The 22,913-nt window shown below is 40.8% G+C and overlaps 1 protein-coding gene across 1 annotated transcript; it reads right to left on the minus strand.

Annotated features, from left to right (window-relative positions):
- Positions 1-9,306: 9,306 nt before the first annotated feature.
- On the minus strand, positions 9,307-22,805 carry SLC25A32 (solute carrier family 25 member 32). Its single transcript, XM_008689234.2, has 7 exons — positions 22,346-22,805; positions 16,454-16,604; positions 14,377-14,462; positions 13,072-13,232; positions 12,581-12,694; positions 12,110-12,255; positions 9,307-10,950 (listed from the first exon to the last, which is right to left on the minus strand). The coding sequence occupies exons 1-7, from the start codon at positions 22,497-22,499 to the stop codon at positions 10,815-10,817; spliced, it is 948 nt and encodes a 315-aa protein (XP_008687456.1). The 5' UTR covers positions 22,500-22,805; the 3' UTR covers positions 9,307-10,814.
- Positions 22,806-22,913: the final 108 nt, after the last annotated feature.

Raw genomic sequence — 22,913 nt, forward strand, 5'->3', positions numbered from 1 at the left:
TTTTTAACAAAGAATAAAAATAGGAATTCAGTCCCAAATTGCTTACCACTTGGTAGGGAAGGTAAGATAGATTCAAAAATAACAATAAAGCAGAGATCAATATGTTGATTGACATAAAAGTTACTGAAGGGGTGATACAACTCAAAGGATGTTCTATTACTTCTGGCCGAGGTGATCAGAAAGAATTCATGGTGAAGGAAGTTCAGGTGTCAGACTGATAAGTTAAGTGAATCCTGGGCTTGAATTGGAAATATCAGCATGAACTCCTGAAGTACTTTATCTTAAATAAGCCTTTAAAACAATAACAACAAAGTCTCCTCATTTTTGGCCTGCAAACAATGACCTAGAAAAGGCCTAGAAATGATGACCAGTCAGGTGACACCCCGATTGGGATCTCCACATTCCATTTCCTACTAAAAGGAACTAAGTGTCCTTGAAGAAATGGGTGATTTCAGCTCTGGGGCAGGAAATGTACAGTGTGAGTCTGGAACATCCTGGCATACTGGAAAACAAGGCAGCTATGAAAGACAACTGAAAGGATCCAAGAGCCAACTTGAATTGGTTCCCACTGGCAAAGATGGTACGATGTAAGCATCAATAAAGATAATAACTGCAATGGTTTGCAACACATCAAATATGTTTTAATGCAAGAGTTCTTAATGATATTAACATAAATTCATTGGTCAACTTGGAGGATGCCAGCAAACCAACTTGTTACTTTGAAAATTGGTAAATAGAAAAAAAACCAAGCATTTATTCTGCTTTCTCAATATGAACCTTATTTCTGGGTGACCAAATTGTTGGTGAAGGGAAATTTCCCCTTATAGAAAGTGTGTGTGTACTTTGTAGTGTGTATTGATATAGACAACAAATGAGGAGTGATGGAATTAGAATATCAAATTTCAACCCCTCACAAACTAAGGGATCTAGCAATGATCGTCAGTGACTGACAGCATGCCAAAAAGGGAGGGACCAGGCTATGTGCCTCTTAATGAAGGTACCTAACACTACTCAAGAAGTACTTTTGCCAAGAAACAATCAAACTTGGATTTGATAGAGCTTCCAGATAGAACCCTTAAATTTTAGGAAATATAGGGGGTAGAAGAACATGTTCATTGACAAGACAGAATCATAATCAGCAAATCTAGACTATGGGAAACTTGAAAGACAACTTGGTTTCTTCAATAAAAAATAAAATGCAAAACAAGAGAAAGAAAAACATGGATTAAAAGAGATTTACTGTCATATCAATCCATTTTAATGTTTATTTGGATGCTTGAGATAGCTGAGGACATTTGAACATTAACTGGATATTGGATATCAAATAATAATTTTTAAGTATGATAATGGTATTATCATTTTTTTGAACTCTTTTTTTGAGATTTTATTTTATTATTTTATTTTTTAAAGTTTTTTTTTTTAAAGATTTTATTTATTCGTTTGACACACAGAAAGAAAGACAGCCAGCGAGAGAGGGAACACAAGCAGGGGGAGTGGGAGAGGAAGAAGCAGGCTCATAGCGGAAGAGCCTGATGTGGGGCTCAATCCCAGAACGCCGGGATCACGCCCTGAGCCAAAGGCAGATGCTTAACGACTGAGCCACCCAGGCACCCCTGAGATTTTATTTTTAAGGGGCCACTGGGTGGCTCAGTCGCATCTGCCTTCAGCTCAGGTCATGATCCTGGGGTCCTAGGATCAAGGCCTGTGTAAGGCTCCCTGCTCAGTGGGGAGCCTGCTTCTGCCTCTCCCTCTGCCCCTCTCTCCCCAACTCCCGCTCTCTCTCACTATCTCAAATAAATAAATAAATAAAATCTTTAAAAAAATATTTCATTTTTAAGTAATCTCTACACCCAACGTGGGGCTCGAATTCGCAAACCCAAGATCAAGAGTCGTGTATGACCCACTGAATGAGCCAGCCAGGCACCCCAGATTATGGTTATTTTTACATCTTCTCTTTTAGAAGTACTGCAATATTTAAGGTAAAGTGATATGTCTGGAATTTGCTTCAGAATAATCTGGAAAGGAAAAGTGGGTGAAAAAGGAGTCTAGATGAAATAATGTTGAAAAGAGAAGTTAACCAGGATGGGTAAACATTTTGAGAAATGTGGCTGGGATTAAGGACATTTTGGGTGGGGACAAGAGCATTAATTCAGACCTCTTTAAATTGGCACAGACTGTGAAGATACTTGGGTCCCACGTGAATGCCTACTAAAGAATATCCATTGCAGAGGGGACTCTTAATAATGAGATGGACAAAATACACACTGTTGGGGTAAGTTCCTCTCCCCAGCCACGCCAGTCCTAGTTTAATGGACCCATGAACAAAGAGGCCATGGTGGCAAGGATGGAGGCTGTTCAACAACATGGAATTTCCCTTAAAAGGCTGGCCTGGCTAGAGTCACTGCTGCAGAGACCAGCACTGAGTATGTAACATTGGCACCATTTCCTGAGAGGACAAGCCAGACACCTAGTGGACCTCTTCTACCATGGAGGGACAGAGATTCATTCTCATGGAGATAGACATATATTCTGGATATAGATTTGCCCTCCATGCCCCTAATACTTCTGCCAACACTACCATCATGGACTCACAGAATGCCTTAACCACTGTCATGGCATTCTACTCGGCACCGCTTTGGATTCAGAAACCTACTTCATTCTACAACAGAGTGCAGCAATGGGGCTCACCCCATGGAATTAACTGGTCTCACTACATACCCATCACTGGAGAATGGCTAGTCTAAAGGAAAGGTGAAATGGCTTGCTGAGGACTCATTATGGTTCCAGTTGGTAGACAGCATCCTAGAAGAATGCGGTCTCACAGGATGCAGTATGTGCTTGGATCAGAAATCATTACATGCTGTTCTCTCTCCTGTAGCCAGAATACAAGCAGTGGAAGTGAGAGTGGCTTCTCTCACTATTATACCTAATAACTCATTTGTAGACTTTTTGCTTTCTGTCCTGGCAACTTTGAACTGCTGATTTGGAGATCTTGGTATCCAAGAGGGGAATGCTTCCACCAGGGGACACAAAAATAGTTCCACTGAATTGGAAGATGAGACTGTACTAGTTTTCTATTGACTGCATAACTAATTTGGTAGATTAAGACAATACAAATTTATCTCATGGTTTCTGTGGGCCAAGGATCTAGGTTACAGGTTAGTCGAGTCTTCTGCTTATGTTGTCACCAGGCTGAAATCAAAGTATTGGCTCAGTTATCTCATCTGAGGCTCAGGATTCTCTTCTCAGCTCCTGTGATTGTTAGCAGCATCTAATTCCTTGCAGCTGTGTTGTTGAAAACCCTGTTTTCTTGCTGTCAGCTGAGAACTGCTTTTACCTCTTGGAGATCACTCCGAGGTGCTTGCTATGTGGCCCCTCCTTTTACAACATGGCTGTTTTTCTTCCAGACCAGCAAGAGAACTCTTTTCTGCTTATAAGGCTTGCCTGATTAGGTAGGTTGGGCTCACCCAGGATAATCTCCTTTTGGATTATAGCCAACTATGATTAGGGACTAATTACACTTGCAAAATTCCTTCTGCCATATTCCATAATCATGGAATTGATAACCAACTATATTTACAGGTCCCAACAACGCTCAGGCAGAAATAGGTTGTTTATGTCAGGGGGCAGGGATCATGGAATCCCTGTTAAAAGTCTACCTACCACAGACTGCCACCTGGCCATTTTACGCTCTTTATACCACTGAACCAACAGGTGAAAAACAGGAGGTTAATCTATCGGCTTTACTGATGGAGCCCAATTACCACGGGAAATTGGTTGCTACTATGGTGGAAGCAAAGAGGACTATGTTTGGAACCCAGAAGATTTTCTGAGGTTCTTTTTAGTACTTCCATGTCAAAGATTAATGGAGAACTACAGGAACCGGAAAAGGCAGAGTGATTGGGGATTCAGACCTTCCAGAAAGGAGGATTTGGATTTACTTCACCAGGTAAAGAACCTGGAGATGTGGGTTCTGGCTGTGGGCAAGGAAAGTGTGGAATGGGTGATTAGCGGTGGAAGCTATAGATAGCAACTATGACCTTGTGAACAAGGACGGAAACCAGGACTGCGGTAGCTTTGGATATATTCTCTTTGTTATATGCCTGTTTATACATGCTAACCCTTTTCTTCCTTTCTCTCCTTCTCATTTTTATTTTATGTAAAAGTTGGTGGAGGTCAACTTCACAATTTTGAGGCGTAATTAATATAGCCAGCAATGAATTCAATGACTGTTGGGCTTTGTGTTTTCTCATATGGGGAAGGGCAGGCACTTCACTTACCGGGATAGTTGTATCATGCTAGGGCTAAAATAGTTAGTTGCTTCATCATTGTGCAGGAATTGGAATGGGTTTAGAAGGTTGCAAATGAAACTAAGTACTCCAAAGGGCCAATTAAAATACTCAATTTATTGCTTCTGAGCTCTGAATTCATTTTTCAATACCTACACTATGATAATGAACCGGACTCTAAGTATTTCTCCTTTAGAAGCGGGCTATTAAGAGAATACTGGAGGGACGCTGCAGAAGCAGCTTGTCTTCCCGATTTCAGTGAGCTGAAATGTGCTTCTTCTTGCTCCTATCAGTGGTGTGTGTGTCTATCTGGTGGTACTTTGCTGCAGTTGCACACCCAGAATGCACAGTCCTTTAACTAGGACTTGCAGCCCCAGCCCCGGGGGTCTGCTTATCTTGCTGCAGTTGAGAGGGACACCACATACTCCTGGCCCCTGTGGTGGCAGCGTCCCTGATTCCCCAGAATGCCCCCCCTTCCCCAGTCTCGGCTTGCTTGTCCCCTGCAGAGTTGTTCCTGAAGCCTTTCCAACTTGGGCAAAGTCTGCCCTGGTTTTGCACCTGCAAAAATGTCCCAACCCCTTGGCAACCTGCTCAACTAGCCTTGGCTTGTGTCCTAAGGGATCTTTTCCCTGTTTATCACGTAATTCTAAACCAGCTCTGGCCCAATAAATCCAGCAGACTTTCTCATCATCCAGTGGTCTGTAATGGCACCTTCTTCAAGAGGTCTGAATTTCAAAGGGGGACCCTCTTCCAAACTTGTCCTTCCTTGGCTACTCTTTCTCAGCTTTAGGGTACTGTTTAGAGTTCCTGTAATATATTTATCATAGCTTTGCAATTCCTTAATCTTCTCTTGGTTAAATTTGCTCTGTGTTCTGTCTCCTGGTTGGACTTAGATTGACAGTGTGTGATTAGTTGATTGGAGGTGGGGACAAGGAAGTGAGCATGAGTGGTGCTTTCTCTCCCCTCTTTGGGAACAATTGCTCACAGCATGAGTTCCGCCCCACATCTCCTTGCTGTTTTTTTTTTTTTTTCCCCCAAAGATTTTATTTGAGAGAGTGAGAAAGAGAGGAGCAGGGGGAGGGGCAGAGGGAAAGGGAACAGCAGACTCCCTATGGAGCAGGGAGCCTGACACGAGGCTCAGTTCTGGGACTCTGGGAGCATGACCTGAGTGGAAACAGACACCCAATCGACCGAGCCACCCAGGCACCCCCTCCTTGCTCTTTTACAAGGACTGGCTCTGCGAGTCTTGATCCAGTGCTTTCTGTGGCTGGATGGGTAGGTTTGTATGACTCTGAGGGTTGGTATAAGGAAGCCCTCTTTTACACAAATATAAGCCACATTCTCTAATTTCAGCCTTACTACTACTAAGGATAATACTTTATGCTTCACTTAGTCAATTTATTAGTTTTTTTTTCAAAGATTTATTTATTTGAGAGCTTGCAAGCAGGGTGCAGGGCAGAGGGAGACAAGCAGACTCCCCGCTGAGCGGGGAGCCTGACACTGGCTCAATCCCATGATTCTGAGATCATGACCTGAGCTGACATCAAGAGTCAGACGCTCAACCGACTGAGCTACCTGGGCGCCCCCTATTTATGAAATCGTTTAAAGGCTGGGCGAGAAAGGTTAACGTGAATCACTTAACAAAATTATCTTGTTGCTTTTTGACATGTTGAATGTAAACTGGTTTTATCACTTTCCTGCCTTGAGTAGAACATGCCTGGCATCACAACTAATATATACTGAAATTTAATACAAACACACAATTTTGTCATATTTGATGTCAGAAAATACATCGGGAACAACTTTCAAATCATCCAACACTTGTACAGTTGGACCTTCTCCAATAGCAGATTTTAGTTATTTTCCTAAGGCTACTGGTCAGTCTTCCTCTTTCATGTTTTTCATGGTGAGTTGAATGACTTCTTTAATTCTTTATGAACATTAAACAATGTTTTTCAGTTAAGGTAAAAACATTTTCAAAAACCTATACAACCCATGGAAGGATCACAAAATGCTCCTTTTTCCTAAGGGTGACATCAATTTCCATAGAAATGAGAGTTTGACATCATGATGGTTGATGGGAGAATGACACGTAGACTTTAGGGTCTGGATCACAGTCTCGGTGTCCTCTGGGAAGCTGCCAGTTGCAGTGAGTAACAGGCCCAAACTGAGAGTAGCTTAAAAAACAAGGAAAGTTATTGGTTCGCTCAGTTGAAAACTACAGAGGTACATGGAACTGGGGGTCAGAATGGATCCAGAATCTCACATGACATGATTTAGGTCCTAGTTTCTTTCAATTTTTTATTGTTATTTCCTTGGTTTTGATTACATTTTGACTCCAAACTCTACCTCCCCAATTCATAATCTTGAATTGGCTTTGAGGAGCTTTGTGAATTACACAAACCCTAATTGGTGAATCAGCAAAGAGAGAATCTGTGTCAGGATACACAGAAAAAAAATGTCTCTCTAAGAGTCACTGCCCGGGCCAGCTTAGGCAATTGTGTCCATTCCAAACGTTCATTATGAACAGAGATGGCACATTTAGATCAGCTCTGCTAATCAGGGCCTCCTCTAGGGCAGGTGAGGCCAATTCCATCTAAACCACAAAGGTGAGAATGGAGGGAGGTTCTGAAAAGAAATTCCAGCTACTCGTCTCAGAAGAGAAATTGACGCCAAGCAGCCAGTAACAAGGTATTCCCTATGGATACTTCCAACTTCTTATTCACTCACTTCGAAAGAAATTTAAGACCTCACCCAAAGTAACCCAAACCCTCACATACTTTCTGCGTGTTAAATAATACATTTTTAGAAAAGAAATAGTTAAATCATTTCATGCTATTTTATTTCTGTAATTTTACAATCACTAAAGAGGCTTTGCTAATAAAGTAATAATACTCTGTCTGGAGGATTTTATGTTCAGTAGTGTGTCCACATTCAAAAGACAGACCATGCTCTGATGATTCCTGAGCTCAAACATACTTTTTAGTTGATATCCCTTTTCTAGTATGGCTTTGAACAACAACTTTCTGAAGCTGCCGCACTACAGAAGCACATAGTGAAAACAGAATAACCTTCTTTTCACAGGCATGGCACCCAACATTGTCTTGGTTCACATTTTACCATACGTTCGTTCTCGGATGCTGAGCTCCAAGTTTTACTTTGGCCTAGATCTTAAGCTTTGAGCCTTTTTATAATCATGTTCCGGTTTTCGCTTGGCCAACCTCCCTGCTCGCACCCCTTCCTAGACTCCCAGTACTTTTTTCAAGCTGAAGTTCTCTTTCTACCTTTCCTTTATCTGCTGAAATCGAAGAAAGAGCCTAGAGTGAAAGGAATCCTTGCTGTTTGCCCTACCTGCTTAGCTGCTTGCAATCTGTCTTCAGCCTCTATAATTTGAATCTGCTTCAAGTTATCAGTGACATTCATCTTCATCTTACTGAAATATTTACATGGTTGATAACCCCTTCCCTTTGAGTTTGAGCCTCTTATCTGATTGGTTGTCTTCTATCACCCTTGAGATGTAACCATGTCTGTTCTGTTAATGACTCTCACTTCTCTTTTAGTCATCAAATAAAACCTAAACACATTACTAAGACTCAGAGTTCTCAGGTTCTGGTTCGTCGTTCAGCTCTCTCTTCTGTTTCTTCCTTTTATTACTACATTGACAACACACTGCTCAAGACATGTCACCTGTGCTTTTCATGGTTCCCTTTGAAATCTCTACCATCAAGGCCAAGCTTCAAGTTCTCCCTTCCATGAACCCTGTTTTAGTTAACCCCAAGCTATACACTATTTCCAATTTCATCAATCAGGTCGATGCTACCACCAACTCTTGATTAGGTATCTGTGAAAGCTTCCTAACTAGTAACCCTGTTTCTTGTCTCCTAATTCTTTCTTCATACAATCGCTAGAATGATCTCTCCCGAAATCTAAACCCCTGACTACGGCCTCTAAGATCTGGCCCATGCTAATGTTTGTAAAATGCTAAGCACTATACATTGATTGATCCATTTAATCTGATCAATAATCCTATGAGCTACCTACTTTTAATATCCTCATTTGCAGATGCTGTTGATGACCCACCAAATCCCTCTTTTACAGGGCTGGTGCACCCATATCCCAGCTAACAGCTGTCACTTCCACATTATTTGGAGGACTGCTTTTGACTGAGGAGAGGGACCTAGCCTCCCCTCCTCTCCATGACAGTCAATGACTGCCTGATGTGAGAACATCATAGCCCAGGCTCCCACCTCAGGGCAGGGCAATCTCTGTGGTCCAATTCATACTGCAGAGTGTCCCGTAGGATCAGGCTGAAGGTGAACTTCTGAAACTTCCCCCGTCTTCTTCACTCCATGACAGAGGCTCGTAAGAGCACTCCCTCAATAAGCACTTGCCCAAGCATCCTCATAGCATCCTCATCCACAAAGGAACAAATCTAAGACACATTTTACATATGAGAAAACTTGATTGGGCTGAGGCCAAACAGCAAATGGGAAAGCTGAAATTGGAAGCCAATCCTGCACTCTTTCCTACCATACTAGCAGGGCCATTTCTCCAACCTTCCCCTCCCTGGCCAGCCTAACCTCAACTCATCCCCTCTAGCTAAATTAATTCCTGCCTCAGGGCCTTTGTACTTCATATTTTCTCTGCCTAGAATGTGTTTCCTTATCTCATTGTGGCTTGCTTCCTCATTTCTTTCAAAATGTTTCAAATATTGCCTCTTCAAAGAGGTCTTTCCTGACCCTAACCATCCCAAGATAGCAGCACTGCTTTTGTTCTATTTATAGCATTTAATATCTGAGATTGTATTATGCAGAATTTATGTTTTCTGTCACTTGCACTAAAATGAAAATCCCCTGAGGGCAGGAATGTTGTCTGGCTTACTTTCTGCTGTATCTCCAGTGCTGGCACAGAGCAAGAGCTCAGTAACAATTTGTTGTTGAATTAAGTGGAATGAGTTCTCTTTTCTCAGAACTCTCACAGGGCTTTGTAGAAATCTTCTTGCCTGTTAGTCTAGAACTGTAGTTACTTAATGCTTATTTATTTTTTCTGCAAGCTTGTATGCTCTTAGAAGACAGGAATTCTGTTTTAGTACTTTGGGGGTACACACAGGAGGCATTCAAACAACGGCACTACCTCTAAAACTCCAAGCAGTACCTAGCCGGTCTTCCATATAGGGACTAATATCAGGATTTCATATGAATTCTAGTACATCCAGAAGTATGAAAAAATGCATTGCATTTAATTTACAAAGTATTCCTGTGCATATTACAAGAGATTAGAGTAAATACAATTAGATACTTACTGTTTCATATTTTTAAAACAATGCCACTTTCAAAATATAAAAAATAGACCTATTTTCAAAGAACCATTTAAATATGGCTTTGAAAACCACCATTTTTTTATTTACAACAAATAGATGGAAGTGCAACAGCATTCATAAAGATTTATGATAAATAAAAATATTATTCTGGCATCCTTTTGGGGCAAGCTTTTATAGATATTTACAATGGCTCATAAAAGTAAAGTCAATAATGGCTATCAACGTAATTTGTATTGAAACCTGAATATGAACAACCAATGGAGATTAATCATTTATTTGGGACTGAACCCATATCTCCGATAGCTGAAGTAGGAAGTTAGTTTCTCATTTTCACACCGTTTCTCAACAAACACATTCCAATTATTCCAGTATCTGTATGAGGTGATCTATTAGTCATCTACAGCCTATTAGTGATTTATAGCCAAATATGCTAACCAAGGGCTGCACAGCTGGATCCTAATTCAGATTTTATACGTTTAAGAGGCACTAAGTACCTATGTCAAAAATATAATAACTGGATCCACAATTACATTTTAAGTTATGGAAGAGCCCCTGGAGAAAAAACTAATGACAGAATGACAACAAAGATCAGATATTTCTCAAATTAAGAGAAGTATGTAACTTCTCAAATTTCCCTAGTTAGCACATTCCAATTGAATTAAAACTAAAGCACACTTACAGTGTTTTTTTTCTTACCAAAATTTCCCAATTCAAAAATGGTATGGATTTAAGCAGTACTTTTCCCAGCAAATCCTGAAAGTTTAATTTACCCTTAAAACAGCAATGATCATTCTTTTCAGAAGCCATTTCCTTGCTATTGCACAGAGATTGATTTTAAAGCCAATCCAGGCAAACGAGTTCAGAAAAAGAAGCGCGTTCATCTAATCCATTTAGCAAATGCCGTAATCAGCTTCTACTTGAACAGTGAAATACAGAAATCTGCGAAACTCTTCACTTGGTATCAGTTTTACTATTGTGTTGATGGGAGCCATTTCTGGCGGAGGTAGCCAAGTCCCATACATATGGGGAAGGCAAAAAGCAGAAAAACATTGCAAAGTCTTAGCAGTTCTTTGACTTCTAATGATTACAGACCAATTTCCATTGTGAACCATGTTGCTGTGCAGTCTTCTTCTGAGGTTTACATCTCAAACACAAAGAAACAGTTGCTCCCGTAAGCAGATGTACTGGAATTATCTTCTTCTAGCTTACATTTTTTTTTCTCTAAGGTCAAGTAGAAAATGTGAGACATTCTCATATACCACGAAAGTGATACAGCAGGCTGGAGTCACTCGGATCAAATTGGGGGCAATTCCTTTGTAAAATCCACCGATGCCTTCTTTCCTTTAGAGGGAAAGATAGATACATACTTAATTTCCTACATAGCTAGCCCGAAGATACAAAAGTTTAATTGGCATAGGGCATGGAACCAGCATTCAAAGCCTCCCTGTGATTTAAGTCGATGTATTTGACATGCTGAAGTAATGTAGTTTATGAGCCATTTGTAGGGGCTTCCGTTCCTTCTGTGACTGACTCAGAAAGAGAGGGCAGAGGCACTCTAAAACTGAAAAGTGCTGTAATGACAACCATCTTTCCAATGTCTCTAAACATACAAGCATACAGGAGCATTAACTGATTAACTAACGTAGGCATTAAGAGTCTTACAGCTTATATAAATGCCAGGTGACACTAAATCTAGCACATACAAAAATAAAACTTTATTTCCTTGATGCCTAGAATGGGAATATGGCCTTGGAACTTGTCACTCGGTTCTCAATAAATATTTACTGAACTAAACTCAATGTAAACACCCTAAATATTCTGCTCTGGCCTTTCAGAATTACAGAAAAATATGGGGATGTCTACCTGTAACAGTTTATCCACAGGCTGAAGAGCGAGCATCTCTTTTATACATGGAGACAAGTGTTTGCAAGTTATTGTGCAAGTAGCAGTTTAATTATATTAAACTAAGGTTTTTATGACTTCCTATATTCAATGCCACTCAACTATCTTATGACACCTAAATTTTGGTACATTAATTTGCTGAAGCACAGATTTTTTTTTTTTTTTAAAGAGTGTGAGCAAGCGGGGGCAGAGGGGCGGGTGGGGAGGAAAGAGAGGGAGAGCGAGAATTGCAAGCAGGCTCCATGGCCAGTGCAGCACCTGATGCGGGGCTTGATCTCATGACTCTGAGACCATCACCTGATCCAAAATCAAGAGTAGGATGCTTAACTAACTGAGCCACCCAGGAGCCCCAATCTCATTTGATTTTTATAACAATCTTGTCAGCCTAGATTTTCTAATTTTACAAATGAAGGAATCAAGCCTCAGAGATTAAGTCTGTGGTTCTATGGGTAGTCCATGGGAAATGGAAAAGCAGGGGCCACCAGCCATGTCTTCACCACAGCACACTGGCCTTTGCTATCCCACTAACAGCAACCGGACAGTTTGAGGCATGCAGGGCAGATCCGGAGAGCTGTTTTGATACGCCGCATGCTCTCACCTCCACGTCTTTGTGATCACGTCCAGCACGCCGTTGTAAAACATGTGCTGATCCTGCAGACGGGCTCTCACGACCTGATACGGGTACGTGGCTGCCACAGCAAATATTTTGGAGAGTGCTGCAACAGATATATATTCTATTGTGCTCTAAAATGACAACACAAAACATTTATTTTTCTTTAGACAGGGTTCCTTTAAAAATATAGAAGTAAGCATTATATAGGAAAACGTTTAAATGGATCTGTAAGTGAAAAATATGGTTTCCCTTCTTAACACAAGCTCTGTACAAATAAGGGGTTCTATTTTTGACATGTGTCATCTGCCTATAAAATATTTAACTGTAAATTAAATTAGTGGCAGTCATCATCATAGCAGTATTACCAAAGTAAACGTGACAAAATTTCCATCTATTAAATGCCCATAAACGTAAATGACAGTTTTTTGTTTTGTTTTGTTTTTAGAACCATCTTACCAACTGGGCTTCTGGTAATCTGTTGATATGCCGGTTGTATTTCAACTTCAACAATTCATATGCCATAAATTGAAGGGCACCATGTGATGTTCCAAACAGCCCAGGAATAAATCCCTAAAAGGGAACAATTAAAAAAACAACAACAAAAAACAAAAACTAAGCCAGTTCCGAAAGGACACAGTTTCCAGGGACGGAAGTAAAGAATGGGTGACCTCAATGTTTAACTTAGAGAAATGGTTACTGTACAGAACTTTATAGACAGGCCTTCTCAAACCTGCCAGTGTCATGATGATGCACCTTATAGTAATGAGGATAAACAGATTAAAGCACAATTTCCACATTATAAACCAGAACTTCCGTTTTCATTAAATTGCTTTTTGCCTGAGTCTGGCTTTTTTTTAGGACTGACTAAAGGTCATTCAGAACTCAGACAACAGAGCCAAGGGAAGTTACAATGGTCAGTTATTCAAAATATACTGATAATTCATTACCTTATACAATCCACGCACACCTTCATACTTATATATTTTCAGAAGTGTATCAAACATTCCTTTATATTGTTGTTGTGAGGAGTTAACAACACCGTTGTACTGTAACATAAGGCGAGTCTTTGTTACCCATAACGGGTTTGTAATGCAGAGGGTCATGGCTCCTAAAACCAAATTTAAATAAGATTACTCAGCATACAAGTACTGTGCCACTTATGATGATCCAGATTAAGAACAGTCCATTAATAAACAGGCTGCCCAGGGGTTGTACCTGCAACAGTGAGATATGGTCCCTGAGGAAGCCTGAGGGTTAAAGGGTAGCCATAGTTTTTGGTGGTCATAAAAAGTTCCTCAGTCGGTTAGTGGGAGGTAAATTAAAAGGGAGATGGAAACGTGAAACAATTTCCCTTTGAGGTGTGAGGACAGCAAAGATGTCCTGGCTCCTAAACAGTATGGCTTGGTGTAGAGAACAGATGGGAGTCCTACGAAGCAGACTCTGGTAAGGAGATATAAATAATTAGGAGTAGGACATAGTACAACCCAGAGAGGTTGAAGATTAGGGGAAAAGGATCCGGAATGCAACACCTCAATATTTTCTACATGAAGATACATATATATGTATATATATATATTCACCCCAACTTTACCACGATCCTCCTCAAATCTATTCAAAGTAGCCAACGCATCTCAAAACTTAAAGAACTACATGATAAATAATACTTCATGCAATATAGAAAGTGACAATTTTGCATATAAAAAATTTCATCTGGTTAAGTTTCTCATTTGCTGAGTTTCCTAAGTAGTCCTTTTTTCAACAAAAATTAAGTCCCATTGTGATTCAGGTCTGTTCTCGCAGCTAGGTATTCAAAAATGAGTAGGTTTATTAAGACAAGAACTATCAATAAACAAAGTGTCGAAGTATGAGTTATAAAGATTTATAGGTCCTGCTCTGCTTTTCTCTTTGAATAGTATACATACATGAGGCAATTAAACAAGGCTACTAAACTGTCTAATTTGAAAACTGAAATTATACTTTAATTGAAGAAAATACCATACCAAATCGTCTTAAACTATCAGGAATTCATAAATTTTCTAAAATTTACTTCCTTTGTGATAACTAAAATTCCTGAAATCTGTCCAGAGTAACCAGTAAGAAGAGTTGCTTTCTAAGAAATTCCATGTGACAACTGGTTACATAAGCATACTTAAGCTCTATTGTTCAATGGGGGAGAAAAAGCAAATAAAACAAAAAACAAAAGAGAAAATCAAGTTGGAAGTTGCTGTTTTAGATTTCACACACTGCCTTACCAGCTTCGGCAGCTGAGACGAGGTATTCTGTTGCCTCTAAACGTTCTGCTCTTCCTTCTGTCTTATATGATTTGATGGCATTGTAACTAAAAGAATTAAACATAAGCAGTTTGATAAATATTGAATAGGTGTCATAAAGCAGTAAAGTCTGTTTTAAAATGTGTGTAACTTAACAGCAGTACCCAAAAGTAAAAGTCAATGCATAAAACAACCAAAGGAAGTTTCAAGAATGCATTTGCTGGAAATGGTTTACTCTTAAGAGTTTACCATCACTCCCCCCAAATGTATACGGCTACCACTACATATGCAAAATAGTTTAATCACATACTCATCAATTAACGGGGGGGGGGGTTAGCAGCAGTGCAGCAATTGGGCAGACAAAGCAGAAGGACAAAAGAGGGCCCCTAACAAAGAAGTGCTGAACACATAATGTTCAGGTACGTGGTTGGCAACTCGGCTAGATAAAACACTCGGAGGGGCCTTTCTAGTGGATTCACAAGGACCACAAGCTGCACACAAGTAATCATAATAAAGACAACACAGATGGTGTCATAAGAGATTGAGAAACTGTGGCTGAGATCACAGAAGGCTTGTGTAGGAGGTGGCACTGGTGGGGCATGGAGACAGGTCCGGTTTCAGTGGGGAAACAGAGGAGTGTGAGCAAAGGTATAAGAGTGGCGGGGAAAGACGGGGAAAATGGAGCCACACCTGAGCGCAGACAGATATTTGGGCTTTATTTGGCAGAAAATTGAGCCACTCAATGTTTCTCGCAGAGGAGTCAGATAAGCCTAGTCTCTCGAACTCCAATTTCCATTTTCCTCTTGGAAGAAGAGTTCAGCTACGTAAATCCTTCCAAACTTTACCAATACTATTCTAACATGAAACGAGTATACTTTTATAAGAAATTACCATCACATAAACCTTACATTCATACGGCATGTCCTTAGAAACCCTCTTTAGAGGACCTACACAACTCAAAATGCGTAAAAGAATAAATTTATACCTATCATTTCACCCATCTGTGTCTTAGAACTAAAAAGAAGAAAAATACATTTTTAAACAATATTAAGGTTGAATTTGTTTTGCATTCACTTAAAAAATATTTTAAGATTGTGGTTTGGGGGCACCTGGGTGGCTCAGTCGGTTAGGTGTCTGACTCTTGATTTTGGCTCAGGTCATGATCTCAGGGTTGTGAGATCGAGCCACACATCAGGCTCTGCACTCAGTGGGGACCCTGCTTAAGATTCTCCCTCTCCCTCTCCCCCCCCCAAAGACTGTGGTTTAGATACTGCCATAAAATTATGGGAGATAAAGTAAAATATACAACACAAACGAGAAAAGGGCAAATAGACCAGGTACAGATGGTTCTCCTACAAGTGCCATCTAGTAACACAAAGACAAGACTTCCCATTCGTGGGTTCAGGTTCCAGTACCAGAGGCAGTGTGTGCCCCTCCACTGCAGGGCTTTGCTCCCACACTCTGGCACAATCAGTAAGCCGAACGTGCCTGTCACAAGCGCTTTCTGGGGCTTCTTCACTGGTCATGGAATCGCGGCTATTTCACATGGTGATGATACCCGACAGGGGAAGGAGGAAGAAAATGAACGAGCTAGGAAGATGATGGGGCAGGTCAAATAAGAGGCAAGAAATAATGTGTCTCAAACTCTTCAAGCTGCACACTGGCTTTTACTTTCTGTTCCCAAGAGGGAGTTCCCATGGTATGTGTTCTTATGAGGGCCCCAAGACCTGTCTTCTTCAGCTTTCCAACTTCTTATGAATCAGAAGTACTCTGATAAGGCATCTTCCCGAATTCACCTCACAGAAGTAGCTTCTATAAGATTGTTTCTCCAAATCCTCCTTCACCTTCTTCCTATTAAGAACTTTCTTCCAGACCAAATGCCTCTGGATAACAGCTGACAGAGAAGGAAAGTAATAAGACTTTTGCTCTTTCTGACCCTTCCTATTCAGAGAAATTAATGAAATGTCTCATCTGGCTTCATCAACTGAAATGTAAAACAAATCACTGAAAACAAAAACTCCTTTTATTTAATACTGTAAAATCTCCCAGATCTACTCACAAGAAAAAGTAGAGTCCCCAGGATAAACCTGCACCCCACACATTTGGGGTTACTCCTTGGTAAAGTCCCCGTAGTCCATCAAGTTTCCAAATGGTAGTCAAGCAATGCACAATTCCTTTATATTTTGGTCTCAGTTCCAATCCATCACTCACTGCAGTAAAGGCACAAAATTAGGTGAGAGGAAAGTTCTAGCTCTGAATCACATATAAACATAGATATCACATAGTCATAGGAAGGAGATAAATTCAGAAGAAAGTCCTTTTTAGGTAGAGAAAAATAATTCTATTTTTTGGAATTATTTATTCTTTATTATTTTCTCTTTAAAACATCTGACGCAAATTGCTAGAATGTTCAACAACTTTCAGTTCTTATCTAGTCTCTGAACCTTAAAGCTTTTATACAGGCTGTTCTGTCTGCCATGAACACTCTGTCTTCTCAATCTTTGATTCCTCTTTCAGGTCTGTTTAATAATTTCCTTTGGTGATCCTTTTCCTATCCCCTAGATGAGTTCAAGTTTCTTTGCACCCATGGCACACCATACTTTCCCTAGCATAATAAAAACACTCTTCATTGCAATCATTATTGTTCAATTAGTCTGGCTTCCTAGTAGGAAGATGCTTTGTGAGGGCAGGGACTACTACTTTGCTGCAATATTTCTACTCCTATCTTAGCGCTTTGTACACTGTAGGCTCTCAATATATATTTGCTCAATTATTATATCCTGAATACTGTGTTTCTTTTCCAGATCCACTGTCCATCCCTTTCTATCACGTTCTGCCTAGCAGCCTGATCTTGTCTTAGAGTTTCTAGTTGAGCTGGGCTAGTGGGGAGGCCTGACAAGAGATCAGAGGGATGGAAGAGAGCAGATGCAGGTATTTACTCTTTTACCTCCCTTCCTATGGGGTTGCCTTAGGCGGGCTGAACTTCTCCACTGCCAGTTACAGTTCCTCTCAAGGTGGCCCTCTCTCAATGACCTTCTCGCCTTGACATTTGGCCCTTCAGGTGGCAACAGCCCAAACTGTTTCCAGTTCCAAAATACTGCAGTATTCCTTATGGTTTTGCTATAATCTCGTATTTTTGTAAACAGTCCTTTCAAGCACACCCCCCCATGCCCCGAATTATATTATTTCGAATGTGCCTTCTGTTTCCTATGGGGAAATGGAATGAAAGGATGTCAAATTTATAATCTAGGTTTTTTTAAATTGGTATTTTACTACATATAGTTTTGTATACTGCTTTTTTCTTCACTCAAGAGTGTATTGTAAGAATTCTCTTTGTAATTATAGACTTGTTATTTGTAATTAAATAGACTTCCAAAAGATTTTTAAAAATAGTATCATGGTTTTCCCTCTCACAGATATCCCATCATTTGTAAAATCATTCCCCTAGTTGACATGTAAATTGTTCTCATTTTTTTGCTATTATTAAAAGGTCTCTAGAAAATATTCTGTAAAACAGACAAATTCCTATATCCTTAGAATTAATGAACAGAATGGGAATTAATAGGGGTCAAAGGTTATGAGAGGTTATACTGAAACTGTCCTCTACAAAGTTTATACAATTACAGTCCTCTGGCCATATAAAAGCATGCCCGGTTCATTGTCCCACCACATAATGGAGTCTGGCAAAGAATCACTGTTTACCATTGCCAGGGAAAGGGAGAAAAGTCAATTTCTTTCATCATTAACTTGACAATGTTACACCATGAAATGAAATTAAAGTACATGAGGCTTTATCAGAAGACCTGGGTTTGATATATAATTTCCCTAATTAGCTACATGATCTTAATCTTTCTGAGCTTTAGCATACTCATTTATAAAATGGGGATAAATATCACCTACCTCACAGGCTGTTGAGAAGTTTATACAAGATAACAAGTTTAAAAGCAAGTAACAGAGGAACAGGCTCTCAAGAAATATTTTGCTGTGTATTTCATCATCTTTCTGATGCTTTCCTTGAATTTCACGTCTCTTATTCTCCTGATAAATTTCTTCTAAGTACCTTTCCATTTTCCTTTCAATAATAAGCTCACAACACAATGTCTCTCTTGAGGTAAAAAAAAAAAAAAAAAAAAACCCACAAAAACACCATCTTTGCTTTTCATGGGTATGAACCAATAATTTCTTTATTGTTTTTGACAAGTCAATTAAAGAAGTAGAGTATTAAGTATCTCAGTAACAGGCAACAACATTCTGTACCCTATACTTCCCTGATACTATAATCTTGTCTCCACTATATAGTTAGGATCAAATCTTTAAATGTGAAAAATATTCATTTGTACACCTATCACTTTATAAAAAAAATTTAAAAACTATTGACTCCTTATTATTGCCAGGCAAACGGGCAATCTAAACAGGTAGGACACAAACCCAAACCCTGAGGAAGACATAAGCTTCAAGGCCAAACAGCAGCAATCATGTTACAAAGTTATGAGCACTATGGTGAATGAAGTGCTATAGGATTACAGAAGAAACACACAAAAATGTTCTGTATAGAAGGAACTGGGGAGATGAAATAAGTGACAGGGAACGTGAGAGAGAAGATGCTAGGGTAGAGTCTTGAAGATTGATTAGAAACTTGTCTTTGGGGAAAGGAGAGAAAGGTTTGTCTCTAGACAAGTGCAGTAGCTTGTGTAAATACATGCAAGCATCACAGTGCCTGGCACTGTCTGGGAGAACATTAGGGATCTGGTATCAAGTGTACAGCTGACGGAGGAAAGGGATGGTAGGAAATTAGGCTAGAAAGGAGGGCAATGGTGTGATGGTGTGAACTGCGTCCCCCCCAACCCACTGCAATGTGATCTGCGCCTCCACCCATTACTGCAAGTGCTCTAAAGACCCTGAAGTGAACTGTGGGAATCCTCTCTTCTTCACCAACCATTTAGCAGCACCTAAGACTTTCCACCTCCTAAACACTCTTCTTTGGACTAATTTTACACCACACTCTCCTGATTTTCCTCTTTCTTCTCTGGCCACTAAATTTCCTTTGCAGCCCGCTTACACTCCAACACTTAATTGTGTGATCCTGAGTCACTTACTGGATTACTCCGTGGCTAAGTTATCTCACCCATAAAAATGGGAAAAATAATAGAACCTAACTCTAAAAATCACAAAGGGCTAAATGAATTAATACATATACAGCTCTTAAAATCATGTATGGCACACAGGAAGCATTCAATAAGTATTAGTTTATTTAAGCTACAGGGTCTTGCACTATATATACAAAACTGGACTGCATGCTATTCTTGTTACTTGATTCTACATTTTGGTTCCTCGATTAACTTAGAGATTAAAGGCTTTCAGGTTTTTTTAGAAAATTACTGTTTTTATACCTCATTCTTTGTTGGGGCTCTCTCTCTCATCAGTCTTTTTTTTTTTTTTTTAAGTTTTATTTAAGTAATCTCTCCATGAACTTATGACCCCAAGATCAAAAGTCGTACCCTCCTGCAACTGAGCCAGCCAGGCGCCCCCTTTCATCATTCTTGGATGATTTAAAATTGTATCTTAAAGTTAGAAGGGTCCTCAACAATCACCTCGTCCAATTGACCTTTCCACTCAACACAGGAGTATCTTCTAACTTCTGTCATCCAGCCCTGAACCACTTCCACATATCCAGATATCACCAGTTTCATTTCTGAGTACCACTACTTGGGAGGCCACAATCTGCTTCCCTGTCATTTCCACTCAACCTCTACCTGGTCTTTACATCAACCCATAATAAGATAAATCCCTTTCACACACGACAGTTCTTCATCTTAAGTCGTCTGTCCCTGCCCTCCACCCACCTGAAGCCAAACTAGTTCTTCCATTCATTTCTCACAAGTGATTTCTAATCTTTCTACCTCTCTGGACACTTTTGGGTTCCAATTTGCACTTGAACTCACTGAAATATTCCAAGTTTGGTTTAACGGGACATCCAAGACTAATACCCCTGTCACTAGGTAATTACAATTTCATTACAAGGGCCTAAGTTTCATGAAAGCATAAAAACTACAGCATTAATGCTGATGACGGCCAGTCAACTATTTTGATTTCAGTAATTTATCTTCCTTAATTTTCCTTTTTTCTATCACCACTTCACAGCCACACTTTATCATTACAAATTCCTGCTTTGACTCCTAGATCTTTAATTTTGTCTTTCCATCCGTCTCAATCACCTTACCTTGGCCACATTGGTCTCCTAACTCTCCCCAATTCATCAAGATTACCAATTTCTCAGGTACCAAAAATTCCCTTTCTTCAGGCACAATCTGCTTCACAGCACTGTCTTAAACTCACCAAGCCAACACTATTCCTCAGTGATCATCTCAACTGTCACCTCTTCTCCTAGACAAAACATTGGAGACGTCAAATCATACAGGCCTGTACCTGCAGCCAAATCCAAAATTCTTTTCTTCATGTTCAAGCCACTGTATACTAGGGATTCCTAGAGGTAGAACGGTGAGTGGTTAAGAGTAAAAGGGTTCTAGAATTATACTGCCTGGGTTCAAATCCCACATCTATGCTGTTATAAACTTGCGACTGGTCAGCTTCTATAATTATTTGTATAAAATGGAGGTAATAAATTCACAGGGCTGTTCGGAGTGGTAAACGAGATAAATAATGCATGCAAAACTATTAGTTCATTGCCTTGCTCTTACGAAATGCTCAGTGCTACTTGTCATTGTAATTTTTATCTGTGCATGTGTCACAAACTCCATGGAAATTACTTTCCTTTCTGGGTTTTCTTCTAGGGAGTATACTCCGTAATTTTCACTGACTTTCCTCTGTAGAATGGCTTCTTGTCTCCTTTCTAGCTGTCAAAATATCAGTCCTTCTGTGGGGAATCTCAAGATCTAATGGAACCTTACAGATACGGATACATATGGCCATCAGCAACCTATAATATTCCTGGTAGTCTGTCTCTACTTATATTTTGATATTTGGATTTACTCCATTTTGCCCTTGACTTTATGTTGCCCAGAATTATCTTTTATGTGACTAACACTCAAGCCTACAATTAGACTGTACATCCCCTGAGGACAAGAACTTTGTTTAGGTGCTTCTGTATGCTATACAGCAGTCTACAAATATTAAGAGAACAATAATATTTTAGGTGGATAGAATCAATTTGACTCTTGATGATAAACAACTTCTGCAGATCTAATTCTCAAGGCAGAACTTGAGTAAGAAAGAAAACCAAATGCCAGAAAATAGTTTCCCAGTAAAGTTACCAAGACCCTCTCTGAAACTATCTTTTCCAGAATTTACTGTTGAGTTTAACTTCTAAGGCACTTTGTAAATTTCACTTAACTCACTGCACTTAATGCAATAAACGTAAATTTTAAAAAATAGCATTTGGATTCTAACTATCTATTCCTTCATAGGGCTTTGTTACCACACTATAAACGCCAAAAAACAAACCTTCAAGAGAATCCCATCCCAAACCTATTCCCAGCCAGCCTCTGAGGATTACCACCTACCCCCAACCACTTTTCCTCAGCTCCGAGGCCAAACACGTGGCTACCGTAAGATTTCAAAGTACCTCCAAGGGAGAATGATTAGCATATGCGAGGGCTAACCCCTAAAAGGTGCCAATCCCTTTCTCGCTTTACAAATCCGGCGTTGAGTCCCCCATCCTATGCCAATTTGAACTTTTCTCAGACTTTTCTATCCCTGTTCTCCATCCCTTAGACTTGGGGATCTGGGACGAGGGCGACCAGATCCCTTTCCCGGGCTCCCCTTCCTCGAATCTAGTTCCAGGTGAGGCCGGATAAGCAGCATTTGCTTCAACGCTCGCCTCGTGGTAGGCAAGGGGCAGGGGAGCGCAAGGCCTCCTTTTGCGTCTTTTATCACCCACTTCGGGGTACCAGCAAGGAGAAGTAGCCCAGGGTCTGTCTGAGTGTGCTCTTACCGGCGAAGCGGATCTTCACGAGGTCGAGCGGGTGCAGCGCGAGGTTGGACAAGACCCCGCCGCTCACACCCGCCACCAGATTCTCGTACCGGACGTGGCGGAATATCGTGCTCCACGCCGACGACCCTGACGCCGACTGGCCCTGGCCCGTCATAGTCCCAGGGCCCGTTGATACCACGCCCAGGGCCACGGAGGTGGTAGGAGATGCAGTGGCGGCCACCGTGGCGACCGTCGCCGCCCAGGAGCAGAAACCACGGGGGGCGAGGCCACTTCCGGGGCCAGCGCTAGGACGCGGTAACTAAGCGGAGAGACCCCAGCGCAGAGCCGGCGTGAGAGGCGCAAGGTAGCACGTCACGCCTGCGGAGAACGCGAAGGAGGCGGGGCGCCGGCCTCGGCCAAGTCCCCGCCCCGCCCCGCCCCGCCCCCACCTGCTGCCGTTTCGGACCGAGGGAAGCGGATCGGAGAGCGCAGCTGAAGAAGCACCTCGGGCCAACCTCTGTCGGCAAAACTACGGAGCGCCGCAGGGTCCTGCTCAGGAGGCTGGTTTCCACACCGTGGAAGTCACATG

This window comes from Ursus maritimus, unplaced genomic scaffold (genome assembly GCF_017311325.1).
Source record: "Ursus maritimus isolate PB19 unplaced genomic scaffold, ASM1731132v1 scaffold_9, whole genome shotgun sequence".
NCBI lineage: Eukaryota > Metazoa > Chordata > Mammalia > Carnivora > Ursidae > Ursus > Ursus maritimus.

What these genes read in the sequence shown, in the direction of transcription:
- SLC25A32 (XM_008689234.2), bottom strand. Translation starts at nt 22,499, where the DNA reads ATGACGGGCCAGGGCCAGTCGGCGTCAGGGTCGTCGGCGTGGAGCACG. An exon ending in TGGGGACTCTACTTTTTCTT is followed by an intron (nt 14,463 to 16,453) that starts GTGAGTAGATCT and finishes TAATTCTTTTAG; the next exon opens with TTACAATGCCATCAAATCAT. An exon ending in GTGTGCGTGGATTGTATAAG is followed by an intron (nt 12,695 to 13,071) that starts GTAATGAATTAT and finishes GTTCCCTTTTAG; the next exon opens with GGATTTATTCCTGGGCTGTT.